Consider the following 16,393-nt stretch of genomic DNA (forward strand, 5'->3'; position numbering starts at 1 on the left):
GTAAAAAAAAAAAAATAAATGTTTATTCAGAGAAAGTACGTTTTTGTGTCTGATTTCGTAACTTAATTAATTTTTAGCACTAATTAATTCGCATATTTGAGGTCACCCCCAGGAACCATTAAGATTGACACTTAGTTCGTGAGTTATTCAGGGTGATATCTTTTTTTTTTTTTTTTGCGGACTGTACATGGATAGGAAAAAATTTCTAAATAAATAATTTCAGCATTTAAAAATAAATAAAAATGATAAATTAATTACATATTCGGGAAGTCAATCACTCTATGAAATGACATTTCACACTTTTTATAGCTAACATCAAATTATATTCCCAGAACTGTCATAAACACACTACAATCCCAGGACCCCATACTTCTGGACCCTAGGCCCCATTGCCTAGAGCTAAACATTTTAAAACTTCATTTCCCAGGGCCCCACATTTTTGAGGCCAGTGAATTATTATTTTTTTTAGAAGATTTAATTTTAGCAAATAACATTCAAAAACTTTTAAATTTTAATTAAAATTAGAAAATTACAATTTTAAAATAAATTTTTAATTAAATACATGTTTCAGACTAACAATAAAAAAAAAATAGAGATAAGTATATAATTTAAAAAATTTCGGCAAAAATCTGAATGGGATACTAAGAATTCCACCCTGCAGAAACAGAATAGTATTTCAGGGCCACCATTCATTGTTTTGCCCCCAATCTTGACATTTCAATATATTTCTGTAACATTCAAAGTTATAATACCTCTATCCATTATTCTTACATTTTCAATATTATATAAAAACCAAATCATGTTTTCAAGAGAGTAATAAAATAAAATCAATTTTTCAACAGCGCAGGCGATAAAGTCGCCAATGTAACCTCAACAAGAGCAAATAAATGAAACTTTTTTGTTTTGACGGTCATTTTTTTTTTTTTAAATTAATAAATTAAAAAAACTGAGTCTAATTTCACCGGCGAAATGGAAAAGTACGAAATAATAATCAAAAATTGTAACAATGATAAAGTCGCAAAATAAAGTATCAACACATTGTAATCAACTTAATCACTTTATTGATTTGTTCCCTGCCTATTTCAAGGGGGAAGGATTACTTATTAAAGCTATTTTATTTCCGATTTTTGTTTTTAAATTTTTTTTTATTGCTTATTTGCTTATAAAACACGTATACATCAATTCTCAGATTCCAAATTCCCATCTTCCTACTTTCTTTTTTCGGTCCTTAACGTGCAACTTATTTTATTCCATTCCTACTGCAGATTACCGACTAAATCCGCTTTTTATTCAACTGTGTAGTCATGAAAAACTTCTCCATAAAAATGAATTCACTGCAAAGAAAGGTCACCATCATTATATATTTTTTTCACCCTCAAATAAAAAAAAAAAAATTGTAAGACGATTCTTCTGTACATTCCTACATTTTTTTCTTTCTCTCCCTCCTAATACTTTCCCTTCTTCCCCCCACCCCTCAAGAAGAATGGATCATAATGAAAGCTTAGCGCGCCATGTTGAATTGGAATGGATGACACATGCGACAGCTGGCAGATTGCGAAAATCTCATGTCGGCATACTTTCAGCAACCACTACTATGTGTCAAGAAAAAAATTGGCCCCCCCCCCCCCTTCTCTAACCGATTGATGCACGCACGCGATGGTAGAGATTTTAAGAATTTCAGAAGTTAAAACTTAAAAAAGAATTTTCTTACAAGAAACGTAGATTGAATCGACCTTGTGAATAAAACAATCACGAACCTTTTTAGCAAATCACTAACCTTCAACTATGCTAACGTAAGAAAGTCAAAACAACCCCTCTATTTTCGGCTTGAACTTTGATTTTACTATATTAATCTATCTTTAGAATGACATTCAAGTAAAAAATGTAACAAAATTTGCGTTTTCATTCCTTTCACCTAATTTTGAGTAAAATCTTCTTCAGGAATCTTCAGTGATTTCATTATTTAGTCAAAACTCTTGATCTCTAAAAATCATTTTAAAAAAAATAATAAAATTAGAGTAAGCATTGTCCATTATCTTCTTCCCCCCTTGGACTGCAAAAATAAACGCATTGCAATCCCCTCTTACTTGCTTAAGTGATGCTTAAACAGAAACCTGTTTCATACTTGTTATTTACATAGAAATAAAAATTCATGTGTTCTTCAAGAAAAATTGGAATTATGCGTTAAAAAGATAACGAAAAAATGTTATAAGAAGCAACATAACAGGGTATCTGCTAAATCAAGAGTTTTTAAAAATCGCGAAAATATTAAAATAGTGACTATATTAGAGCAGTCACGAAAATCAAAGAAAGTGACAAATGATTTATTTTTGTATTGAAATGAACTATTTCAACTGCCTGCTATCTGTTCGCAAAAAAATGTGTTAACTTACAAAAGCATTGGTTTTAATTTATTATGAAATACATTTTCTCAAAATCACAAGGTAATATATTTATAGACTGCATTGCATAAAAGTCTGAGTTAAAATATTGAAGCAACATCTCTGCGAGTTGAATATAATTTCATGCAAATACATTAGTCTTTAGATGACTTTTTTCCTTTTTTTTTTAAAAAAATACGGATTTTAATTTTTTTTTTTAAATTAAAATCAATAGCGGAACAGTTTCAATAATTTTACGAACAAAACAAAAAAAAAATTACACAGAGATATTAAACAAATTGAACATTAGAAATTTATTTTGAGAGGAGGGAGGGTGTTGAAAAATATGAATTTGCATAAGTGGACGCAAAAATATTCGGTAAATCTATGGTTTTTTATAGGGGTGCACAACCTGTGGACGGCCCACCGACTGTTGATGTGCGGCCGACGGAAAATTCTAAACACATTTCTTTTTCTTTCTTTTTTTCAAATAAAATAAAACTGGAACATTTTGAATTGCACATTTGAGTTATCACTTTTTGATGCGGTCTTTTCAACGATTATTACTATGAAATTCCTCGTGGTTTTAAAAAAATTCAGATATTTTTAATACGATATTTCGAATTTGAGTAAACACTTTTCGTTTTGCTATATTTTTGCCGATCCCGTCTCTAATCCAAGTAACGATTCGGGTTTGTTTGTTCCCCCCCCCTTTTTTTTTGAAATTCATAATTACCAACATCCATGTGTTTTTTAAAATTCTGATAGTTTCAATATGACGACTCGTGAGTTATAAATCGCGCATTTAATTTATTCATCGTAAATAAAAATGATTTTTTTTCTTTCTTTTTTTTAATACAGCTATTGCTACGCTTATCATGAGATTTTGAAAATCCCATATTTTTACTACGATTTATCTTTACGACACGAGAGTTTCAATTCGCACATTTTTGACGTGCTTCTTTTCCCGTTATTTTTCTATCATTTTTTCAACAGTTTTTGCCATTTCTTCCCACGTGGTTTTAAAAATTCAGATTTTTTATTACAACATGCGAATTTTAAATTATGCATTTAAATAATTACTTAGTGATGTGCTTTATTTGTGCTAATTTCATCGTAAATGTAAGCTTTTATTAAAAAATTATTGATTTTTCCCCACTTGATTCTGACGATTCCGATACTTTAAATACGATGTTACTACGACAGGTGAGTTTCTTCAAATAATCCCTTTTTGATACAATTTATAGATGCACATTTCTTTGTACACTTATGTTACTTTTTCCGTCGTTTTTTTTTTTTTTTTTTTTTTTTTTTTTTTTTTTTTTTTTNTTTTTTTTTTTTTTTCAGCAGTTAGCGTCATGCATTTGTAAGTGGCATTTAGAATGTCGAATTTATAATACAATGTTATTGAAACCTGAAAAATTTAATAAATTGGAGTAAAACGCGAATTTTTAAACTGCTCGCAGTATGTAATTTATTTTATTATAAATTTTTCGTAACTTAGGTGATGTTTTTAGAAAGAAAAAAAAAAGTTTCTAATTTAAATTTCATACAACCTTTTATAATTCAAGAAATATAAATTATGTCTGATATAATTCAATACTAAATTAGAATCTTATTTAGTACTATAATGGATTTGTTTTAATTTTTGTTTGAACCCCATACATTTTCTTTAATTAATATTATATATATATGTTGTTTGAGCTTCTTCTGTTGTAGCGAGCAACGCCCTCTAGTTAAAAAGAAATTGTAAATGTAGTAGTTTGTCTTTCGAAGCATTCGAACCTCTCGTGTGTTCAATGTTTCATTTTGGATTTTTGTAATTGTTTCGTAAAAATAAATTTGTTATTTGTTTATAAAAACCAACGACCTATTAGTTTACGGATAGTACATATGTATTTTTTGACACTTATATTATGTGAGCACTTCAGTTTTTTTTTTTAGAACTTATATTTTCTCCACCGCCCCCCGATATTTATACATATAATTTTTAATTAATCAATTATTGATGAAATTGGGAAAAAATTCAAAAATAAGTATCATTTTTTTTAAATTTTTGAATGAATTCTAATAATTAAAAGTATTTCATTTTTAGCAAATATACTACTTATCTTTTTGATAAAAAAAAAAAAAATTTAGTGCTCAGAACACTATTGTTTATATAAAAATTATCATATTTTCCGCCAACGTCACTAAATATACGTGTGTACCTTCATTAGTCAACCTGCTATGCAAGTAGCCCTTCACTCAAAAGCATTGCGCGCCTCTAGACAACCTCGCAAACTAAATTTGTAAACCTTTTTGTACTACTTCTCTTTTGTACTTTGCAAAATAAATGAGTACCAAAGCAGTACAAATTATATTCAAATAAGAATTACTTCTTCCTTAATTACAATGTGAGTTCCTTTGCAGTTATTGACGAAAAATAAAATATCCTAATATTAAAGTATAACAAAAAATTCTGATTAATATTTCAATTACTTTGAAACCTGCTGTATAACATTCTATTTCACCACACTCTTGTAGAAACTTCCTCTTATGTTTTAACAAACGCAAGTGCATAATTCAAAACTACTTTCTAAATAAGGCTATCTTACCGAGCTTGATTCTCAAAATACTAATTGAAATAGAAAACATTTTTTTAAGCCAATTTTCTCAAAAACTGGTCCAGAGGTCAACTTTTCACTCAGCCTTCCACGAATTTATTAATAAAGAAAATAAAATAGTAAAATTAAAGGGAGCAAAATTTCCAGAACCGGATAGCGCCTTCATTACACTGGTATTTCACTTGAGGGCATAGATTAAAAAGAAGTCCCAGACTACTTGTTGCTACCGTATTCCCCCCGCTACAGCTTCTTCTAATTCGGTGTGGCTTGAAAATTAATGATCAAATCACACGCTGGCCCCTACGTAATTGCCAACAATCGTTATTTATGTTTTTTTTTCATTTGAAATGATCTGGTTATATTTATAACCTCTTATGGTAGCTGCCAAATGACTTGTTGGTGCATCAGGCTTGATAAATAAACTGATTCATTCTAGGGTGTGTTTTGTGAAGGTCCTTGTCTGGATCAACTGTTAAGACGCCTGTCTTCTCTGGCTGTAAGTGACGATGTCAAAAATAAAAGACAGTTTTTTTTTTTATGACTTACAAATATTCTAAAATAATATCTATCTTTATTCCATAGCTAATATGAGCCAAATGTGAGGCGAGTCACTAGAATCAAATTACTGAGAAAAGAATGTAATATTATCCTAAAATTAAAAGTAAAAAAATTCGCTCATGGGAATAATTAACATTAAAAAAAAATCCTTGGGTTGCTTTTTGATAACTGGGTAATTAACCTCTTTCCTTTTTGCAATCTTCTAGATTTTTTTTTTTTTGATCTATAAGAAAATTTGATTCCTCAATAATTAAAAAATAAAATATCCTCATTGCCATTCCAGTAATTAAAGATTTTTAAACTTTTTTTTTTATTTTATTTATTTACGCATTTATTCACTGCTCTTGTTTTCACAACGGACAGTCGTCTTAGTATGTTTCGCTGACTTGTTATCCCACTTGACTTGAATCTTAGAATAAATTTATTTAAAAAAAAAAATCTAGATAACATCTTAATAATATATATATATATATATATATATATAAACATNTTAAAAGAAAAATTTATTAAAAGAAAAAAAGATGAAAGAGAAGTAGAAAAAAAAAAAAAAATTTAAACGAAAAATTAGAAAAAAATTTAAACAAGGTTTTTTCCTTTTTCTCAATCTTTCTTAGTTTACTTAAAATGTATTTTAAATTTTACACATACCTATGATGACCTGGAGAAGTAATTGAAAGTTACAAATATGTCTTTCTTTCTAAAGTTTATGATTATAATAATTATTTACTGATAAAAAATGAATATTAATCTTGAACATAAACTTATAAAGTAGCTCTCCTAACAAACAAATAAAATAAACTGTGTTTTCAAGTTCCACCTTTTGAAAATTTGATTTCCGAAAACTTTTGTGATCAATGATTTTTTGAAACATCTGAACCTTCGATCTCCGGAAACTCCCGGATTGCGGTTAGCAAAATATCCGGAAATAAGGATTTTTTTCCGGAGTACTATCAGCCCTGTGTATATATATATATATATATATATTGTTTATTACATGTTTCATAATTCGACAGTGACTTGAATTAGGTCTCTGTGGAATCGATTGTTGAAATGCTCGACTTCAAATCCGGACTCTCCTAATAAGTCCTATTCCGACTGGACAAAAACTTTTATTCATAAACAAAGAAACTATTACAAATGAGCTTGATTACTAAATTCAGTTTTGGAATTTATGAATTAAAAGACAACTGATAAATAATTTATTAATATCAACACTTCAATAGTTTTAATAATTCTGTATTTCTTTTAAAAAATTTTAATCAATTATAGGTATAATAAAAAAGTTAAATGTGATTTATTAAGCTTGTAAGCAATCGAATAATATTTTAGTTCACAAATCAATTATAAATATTTGTTCAACATATTTATAAAAGAAAGAAAAAAAACTTTGCTCCTTTTAATCTAGAATTTAATATAATTGCTAACCGAGAAAATTTTTCTGACTTCAACAAAATTTATTTCAATTCCCAGCTCCACAGCTTTGCTCCTAGCACTGTACCATTTGAAAAATGTACATGTATATTTTTTATCGACGAATTTCGCTCATTGATCAAGAAAGAAAAATCCATCGTGCTTTTCGTGGAATTTACACACTTCTTGCAAATTGATTTTCTCTGATCGTGTACAGTCCATCCCATTGAAAAATTAAAGAGGGGGGGGGGATATTTACTCAAAAAGAATGGCCTATCACATTTTTCTTAGAGTTTCGTGCTCAAAACTAATCATATTACCATTTTAATGCATGGAATCGAGTCTTAACTAACATCCCGTTTTGATAATTTAAAAAAAAAAATTCATTTTCTGCAGCTGCATCATGTATGTTAATCAGGCCTTTTTGTATTTACTAAAATAACTCCCAGGGAATAATAACTATTTTGGACTTAATAACCTGCGTTAACTTTTTAATGGTATATAATTACATATAATCCTCAAACTTAAAATGAATTCGGTAACTGCATAGTTAAGAATGATAATGGCTTTTAGGGCCATTTCAAGTCCTAAATAGTAAAAGATGTAAATGAAAGAAATGAGAATGCTACATTCATTACAAGGGTTCCCTTTCTAAAAGAGGACCACCAAAGAAAGAAAAGAAAAAAAACATTTTTCTCAATTGATCTTCATGTTATAGAACTCATTTCTAATGCTTCGAGTAGGCGGTCTCAAATTGCAGGCGATATTTTAAGTTACGAAATCAGACACATAAACGAACTTTTTCTGAAAAAGCATGCCTTCCTTTCGACAGATTTGGATTTCTGACACCCAAACTGTAGCCGTAAATCAGGGAAATATGATCCCAATAGTTCGATCAGGAGAGCCCTTAATGTTAATTTGCTTAAAATGTTAAGTCTATAAGAAAATTTTTGTCTATAATGATAAGTTTGGACCCCTTAATGTTAATTTTACTTTTTTGCGGATTTCACCATACCCGGAGAATTTTCAAAGCATATTGAAATTTTTTTCTCACATTATTGCAAAATTCATTTATTTAAAGATAATTCCATGCAAAAAAAAAATTTTATTCATTTTATTATTATTAGTCGAAAATTATTGATTTATAAAGTATAAAACTTCTTACATCATTTAAACAAAAATATAATATTAAAAAGTCGTGCTTTTAAAATTCGATTTCTTAAAAACTAGTGGTTCAAATTTTGTATTTTGTCAAATAAAATTACAATTATATTATTAGTATAATCATGGCGAATTTTCGATTTTCTCTATTGAAAAATTAATCTTAATACTATTTAACTGTCCGTACACTTTACTTACATCGTTAATTTTAAGAATCATCGAACAGCTCGTACATTTGTTTTAAACTTGTCTTGATTACAAAACCTTTTTTTAAAAAATTTTTGAAAGGGGATAACATTTGAAATCTTACGACTTTTATTAGTACCTTTCTTCACTTTATTAAATTCAAACATTATTTTATATTCTTTCTTTAAGTCCATTGAAATTAGTTAAATTAGTCTACTGAAAAATTTTATGTTATGAAGTGGTTAAAAATTAATTTCGCAAGACTAGATATAGCTCCTGGACAGCGAATTTAAATGTGGGACATAAAATCTAGGGTTTTAAGAGAAATAAGATGAAAAAAAATAAATTTTTCATTCCTCTAATTAACTATTTTCAAAATTAAATTTCTTTTTTTTTTTTTTTTTTTTTTTTNTTTTTTTTTTTTTTTTGGTTTATACGTTTACAACTATCTTTATAAACTTTATACATATGGTCGGGTATCGACTGAAAGAAGTTTGATCATTTAGGGTCCCATAGCTGAAAAAAAAAATTGGGAACCGCTACTCAATTGAAGAAAAATTTGTAAGAATCAAAATAGTAATTTTATTTATCTATTTATTATTAAAGCAAAGCAAAATTACACCATTATTAAGCAGCACATTAGAGAAAAATAAAATATTTCAGCAAAGCAAATTTATATCATTTTGCTTCAGCATTAAAAATCGTGACCTTAAAAATCATTCTTAAATACAGTAAGTATTCCCGTTATCCTCTTTCTTAGGAGATAAATGACAGCAAATTCAAGTCTTAACAGAACTGATCTTTTCATTGGTGGAAATCTATTAAGTTCAGAAAGCTAAATAAAAATTTGTTCTGGAAATAGAGTAAGGATAGAGTTGGCCTTCTCTATAATTTAAACCCCATCAACTGCGTTATACGTTGTCTGGTAAAATATCTTAAGAGCACTAAACTATATTTCTATTGCCCCAAATGGGTCTAAAAGTCACTTGAATAAAAGATCCGGAAACTGTTAATAGTTGTCTAAGGGTTGTCTTTTTTTTCCACAGTAAGAAATTTGTATTTTAGTTAATTTTATCTAACAGACAAAAAGCTTTACACTATAACCCAATTGGTATCTCATTGAACCTAGTAATAATATCCTGAAAAATAAATCTTAATATAAAATAATATCTTAATGATATGTTTTGATCACCGATTGACGTGTTTTTTATACATAAAAAATTGCAAAAAAACAAAAAAAAAAAAAAAAAAAAAAAAAAAAAAAAAAAAAACAAGAAGAAATAAAATTTTTGTTTTAATATTTATAGAAATTTATTAAATACTATATCAGCTATACCTTGTTCCTTTTTAATTATATTTGCAATTGCTATTTCTAATCTTATCATACTACCTCGTTAAATAAAATTTTAAAAAAAAATTCATAAACATAGAATCATTTTAATAAATAAATTAGTTCAAAACATTCTTAAAAAATTTATCAAACATAACATATGCTCTTTTAAAAATTCGCAACCTATTATTAATTTTAGTAAATAATGAAAGTTTCAATTTAGTTAACTTAATAAGAATAAGGTTATTACAACAGTGTTAAAGCAAAAGGGTATATCGACTTCCTTATGTAATCATGAGAGGAGGGTTGCGATTTGCTTATACATAACATTTGAACGGCCTCCTTTATTCATTGGTGGGACAAAATATAATATTATTAAATTTAAAAGTAATAATTTTCATGCTGAAGACGTTGCCTGTTAGACATTCCAGAAGACTTTTGTTGAAGGTTCGTGAATCCTAATTCTTAGTGACATTTTAGTGGTTTTGTGGAAAGACTCTCTAGACTTCTGAGATCACTTATTGATGAAGTCATTGATTCCATTTTAAAAAAGAATTTTGTAAAGTGTTCGACTATTTTTAGAATAAAATACTTCGTTTTTATCATAAAATAATATGAGAACGTTTCTAAAGTAAAATAAGTTTTGAATAGACCTATTTTAATTTAAATCCCGTTAATCCATTTCATTTCTTTTAAAGACAGGTCAGACCATTTTGACAACTTTATATCTTAAATAACTTTTAATTACTTAAACCATATTTTTTATTTCAGTTTTTCATTAATTTGTTCTATCAAACATTGAAACTCAAATTTCAACCACTATTCGACTTGTTACAGTGCTCAGATTTTAACAACAGCATTGTATCAGATGACAATAGAAATTTATACCTATTTGGACTCCCACAATCGTAATCAAAATTTCGACCACTTTTTGAGTGATTTTTTTAAAAGCAAATCTTAGATACTTTCGCATCACCGATATCAACTTTGCGATTGGTTTTTTTCTACAGGCTACAGTTTTAATGCAATTTAATAATTTCGTCTAAAGCAGAATTAAATTTAAAACTCACTCACAAATTCATTCACTTCTGAGCATCCTCACTTCTCTGGTAAGTAGGACGTGGTAGGAAGAAAGCGATATCAGTTTATGTGATAAATTAGACGTAAGTTTTTTGCCTTAACTATTACTTTCAAAGGTTCAGACAAGTGTATAAGTTACTTATAAAAGTATAAATGCAGACAAAAATAAACTAAACTAAAAATACCATTGTGAAAAAAAAAAAAAACTCAACAGTTTTTTGAACAAAACAATGAAATCCCCACATGATCAAACTACTTGCATCAATGCAGCAAGAAAAAATTTCCCAGTGCAATCTGTTGCATGCAAGTTTTACTGATAAATATTAAATCATCTACAAAATGATATATTTTCCTAAATTAACATTGCATTGGGGGAATCGTGCTTTATTGCTGTTTTTCGTGTCTTTTCTAAGCAAATTTATGGAAAGCGTAATAAATAAAGTCATCATGATTAGATTTTTCATTCATTCATTCAAAAAATCTGATTATTCATTTCAAAAACTCTTTAACATCTGTTTAAAAGCAAATTCAAACTAAACAAAAAATTTATCTAAAACTGTTTCTCCAGATTAAATCTATAAAAGTGTATCTTAGCATAATACTAAGTTTAGATGTTAATTCAATTTATAATATTTTGAGAAAATATTCTTTAGAAATCTTTTGTGCTCAAAACTGTTCAAAACATCTCTGAAACCCTTCAAAGAAGACATTTTTCAATTCCTTTTTTTAATCTTCCTAAATAATAAAATAATGAAAAGGACTAAAAATAAAATCAAAATTTACAGATTGCAAATGTTTGCTATAGAGCACCCAAAATTATATGGTAAATCTTGACAACAAATAATCGCTAATTGAAGGAAGAGTGAAAATCATTTGTGATGTTGCAAGAACTTTCTTTCAATCTATTTATTGTGTTTAAATGCTCTTATACCATTTTGTTTTTCTATCATTCTAGTCACAATTGCTTCTATTTATTTAGCAACCTCACATTTTTTTATTTCCTTTACTAAAACTCTATGTTTTCGAATAACTGAAAAAATTATTTGTTTTTAAACCATTATAACATACGCTATGCCGATTTCCGGTCCTATAGGGCAGTACACAGCGGCTAATTGATACAATGATTACTGAAAATATTAGATTTATTGAGATTTAATGAAATATTGCAAGATGATTAAAAAAAATTTTATTATTTGCAAAGTGTTTATTTTTGCAATGTTATAATTTTATTAAGTTTTTGATCAAAACGTTTCTACTAAAGAAAACCACCTTTGTATTCAATTGACAACTGATTTAAGATTATTTCTTTTGGGTAAGGTTTTATGTTTAATTAGATTCTTAATGAAAAAATTTATATAGTATTTATTTGATTTACCCAGTTTTTAAACCAATGCTAAAATTGTCAAAATATTTTAACAGCATATGTTTTAAAAACTATATTAAAAAGTAAAATATTAGGGAATATTAATAATAATTTATTATAATAAAACTCATTAAAAAAATAGGTAAAAACTATATAACTTTAATTGAAGCATTATATATAAAATTTAGATTAATTATTATATAAATTTACTAGCTAAACAAATAAAGTATCTGAAGAAAATTGGTGCTCTTGTGCTGGTAGAGTGCTGTATAAAGAGTATCTTTCTTTTTTTAAAAAGTTTTATAAAAAGTTGGTCTAAGAATTACACTGAAGTGATGGAATTACTCAAATGATAAAAAGCCATCTTAAAATAGCGTTGAAATATTAAGTAAATGAAAAGAATATTTGAGTTTAAAAAAAGTTATGAGCTGCCAATAAAAATTTCATTCTCCCAAAAATTATCGATTCTCCAGATTTTTTTAAGAAACCTGATTTCTCTGGGCATTAATATTTCAGGTGCACACTTTCTTTCATCATCCTCAAGTGAAGTCCTGAATTTCTATAACTTAATTAAACTAACCTAAAATGCAGCCCTAAATCTTAAGAGGTGATCGATAAGATTTTACGATTAATTTGTCCTAATATAAAATATTATAATTATAGAGCAAAGCATTTAAATTAAAACATTGCATCAAATGATCACAATTATAAAGCAAAATATCTATACACTACATCAAATGCATAAAATAATTATAGAGCAAAGCATTAAAAAACTTCTCAGTGCAACCAATATAAACTGTTAAATTTACTGCTATAAATTATTTAAACAATTCTGTTATAGATATACTATCTTAACTAAAATGCAAACACATTTAGTTTTTCTGATTGTTATTTATTAATAACCTTTTAATAAATTAAAAAGGCAACTTATATAAATTCATTTTAATTAATAAAGTTTAACAAGAAAACAGTGGTTATGCATTATTTATTTTCTGCCCATGATGCAGACTGCCTCTTCAACTTCCAAGTTTTATTCATTCATCACAACAGGTTGAACTGTTTAGAACTTTTTGCAAAGGAAAATGTATTGGCGCATAAAATCAGCCAAAATGGCGCCAAGCAACTACATATACAATGTTTGTGCAACTACATATACAATGTTAATATATATATGATTATTGCAGAGTTTTTTCAAATTGCGATATTTTAATTCATTCATTGCGACAGAACTTTTACAACTTTTTGCCCCGCAAGAACTTATTGACGCGCATCATTAGCGCCACTGTTATGAACAACCAGTAAGGTGCCAAGCAAAATAGCATTGTTTGTAAACAGTGTATACACTCACACAACAATTAGACAATTGTGACCTGCTAAATCTAAATCATTGCCTATAAGGCAACTTTTGAGGGAGGGGGGGGGGGCACAGAAATAGGNAGCAAAGCATTAAAAAACTTCTCAGTGCAACCAATATAAACTGTTAAATTTACTGCTATAAATTATTTGAACAATACTCTTATAGATATACTATCTTAACTAAAATGCAAACACATTTAGTTTTTCTGATTGTTATTTATTAATAACCTTTTAATAAATTAAAAAGGCAACTTATATAAATTCATTTTAATTAATAAAGTTTAACAAGAAAACAGTGGTTATGCATTATTTATTTTCTGCCCATGATGCAGACTGCCTCTTCAACTTCCAAGTTTTATTCATTCATCACAACAGGTTGAACTGTTTAGAACTTTTTGCAAAGGAAAATGTATTGGCGCATAAAATCAGCCAAAATGGCGCCAAGCAACAACATATACAATGTTTTTTTTTTTTTAATATATATATATATATATGTAATTATTGCAGAGTTTTTTCAAATTGCGATATTTTAATTCATTCATTGCGCCAGAACTTTTACAACTTTTTGCCCGCAAGAACTTATTGACGCACATCATTAGCGCCACTGTTATGAACAACCAGTAAGGTGCCAAGCAAAATAGCATTGTTTGTAAACAGTGTATACACTCACACAACAAATAGACAATTGTGACCTTCTAAATCATTGCTTATAAGGCAACTTTTGAGGGAGGGGGGGCACAGAAATAGGTGTAATGGAACATTTTATATTTTTAAAACACACCGAGATAATACTGTGAACTTTGTCGAATTATATTCATGAATAACCCTGGTTAAAGATATATAGCTTAAATGTCAATTAATAAGCTAAAAAAATCAAAAAATAAATATAATTACAAAAATAGAGGATGTTTTTTTTAAAGTGCATTGTGTATGCTACTGGTCCACGAATCTCTAAGAGCGTTCACCAGATTAAACACATATTTTAAGAGTTTGAAGATACATTTAATCAGAATAACTTATATATAAATACTTTTGAATATTTTTCAAATAAATCACAGTGGATAATTTTAATGAATTTTACAGTGTCACACTTCAGTAACGGAGAATATGGATTTAATTTAAGAAAGAAAGGGTCCCTTTGGGGAAATATTATCCCAAATTAAAAAATAATGACTAAAATTATAACTTACTTGATCTCTAGCCAAAACAAACCAGGTCTTTAAAATAATATTGACTCTACTCTGATGAAATGCTTTAGTTGTTTTTACACTAATGAAGAGATCGTTAAGTTTCGTAGTCTGATTGTTACGAGTTTCTTTTATGGCACGAACAACAAGATTATTTATTTTAAATTTTTGAGTTTCTTCTTCCAAGTTTTGAAGAGATCTAGGCGCTCTTTCTTGAATATATTCACGTGTTTTGGTATGCGTCCGAATGATAGCGCCATCTTTGTTGTCTGACCACTCAGACACCTGATGACGAGGTACGTCGACCTGCCACAAAATAACCAATAAAGTGTAGCAAACGATAAGAAAAGCTACTAACAGCCACTTAAATATATTTTGAACATAACACCTCATCATAAGTCAATATCATGGCAAGAAATATGATAATTTAACATCATCTAACCACTTTTTAACGAATGAAAGTAACACAACATACTCAATAACAAACACAGCCATTCGAAAAGCGCGGAAGACGGGGAGAAAAAGTTTTTTGACAGTCTTCAAAACATTAAGCAGGTTGCCATAACACATATGAACAATGTTGCCAGAGAAGATGCCAAGAGTAGGCGGATTTGGCGACTTTGCAACAAAGAAGTTTCTTTCCAGTCAAAATCGTGAATGTTGAAGCGATACTCTGTCTCCATGGTCGAAATATTGCGAAGTGAAAATAATGTTAATTTATAAACACGGAAAAATAATTTAAAAAATTAGTTTTAAAAAATCGGTGTTAAGCGAGAATAAAGATCAAAATAAATTAAAATATATGTGAGAATTGAAGTCCACTTGTAAATTGCAAAGATTATTAATATAAATAATAATAATTAATATATATCAAATGAAAAATAATTAAATATATTTTATGAGCTATTTTTGAGATAAAAATTTTTTTAATAATGAATTTAATAAAATTTTTATTTTTACTCTAAAAATAAATTTTTATTTTATACTTATTACCAGGGGTCTACGAATCTCAATCGCTCTGCAACTCAAAAATCGTAGCTAGCTTGAAATATTTTAGTAAAATTTATCAAAGAAGCTGTTACGTTACTTTCCATTACATAACACTCTGGCCTCTGAACCTAGTTAGTGATCCTTCTAGAAATTTTCATTTCAATGTTACAACCATTTACTTTGATTTCACTGGAAGACTTAACTAACTTACTATGACAAAATTTTGTGTTAGTTAGAGACTTAAATAATTCTTTGCTTTATTTTATGTACAAAACCCTTCTAATATATCATACTTTATTAAACTTTTGTAATTTTTTTTTTAATTTATAATTTTTAAAAACTTTTTTTATTAATCTATTCTTAGAAATTTGATCAATTTTATATCAACGGTAGAACTGCCACACATCATTTCCAAGTACAATCCATCATATCAAAAAAGAAAAAAAAATGAAAATCCATACTTAAATTGTAGCGTTTAAAGACTCATTTTCTATGTTTTTGTTTAAAAACGTTATATATTTGCACTAATAAATACCAAATTAAGATTTAATATTATCTAGAATTTTTTTTTTTTTATTGAAATCATAGCAAAAACTTGAAACCATCCTCTTATAATCAAAATTTTCCTAAAACTTTTTATTATTTATTATTAAATGGTTTGTGACTGTCTCACAATAAAACCTTCATAGAATAATGAACATAACATGTAAATAGATGTTCGTGTAGTTTTAACGACAAATATTTGAGAAAAAATTTTTTTTAATCCTATTGCATTGTCGCATTAC

The 16,393-nt window shown here is 27.7% G+C and overlaps 1 protein-coding gene across 2 annotated transcripts in view; it reads right to left on the minus strand.

Moving 5' to 3' along the window:
- Positions 1–15,200, minus strand: part of LOC107441830 (Fringe glycosyltransferase) — a 34,795-nt gene extending 19,595 nt beyond the window's left edge. The window contains exon 1 of one of the 2 annotated variants that reach the window (XM_016055213.3): positions 14,622–15,200. In XM_016055213.3, the coding sequence (XP_015910699.1) occupies positions 14,622–15,014 (393 nt within the window). In that variant the 5' untranslated portion in view covers positions 15,015–15,200. Of the gene's footprint in view, positions 1–1,212; positions 1,242–14,621 lie in introns of those variants that run through there. The other variant, XM_071184707.1, reaches the window with a different exon arrangement.
- Between the last annotated feature and the right edge of the window lie 1,193 nt (positions 15,201–16,393).

The sequence above is a fragment of the Parasteatoda tepidariorum genome, chromosome 1 (genome assembly GCF_043381705.1).
Source record: "Parasteatoda tepidariorum isolate YZ-2023 chromosome 1, CAS_Ptep_4.0, whole genome shotgun sequence".
In the NCBI taxonomy this organism is placed as follows: domain Eukaryota; kingdom Metazoa; phylum Arthropoda; class Arachnida; order Araneae; family Theridiidae; genus Parasteatoda; species Parasteatoda tepidariorum.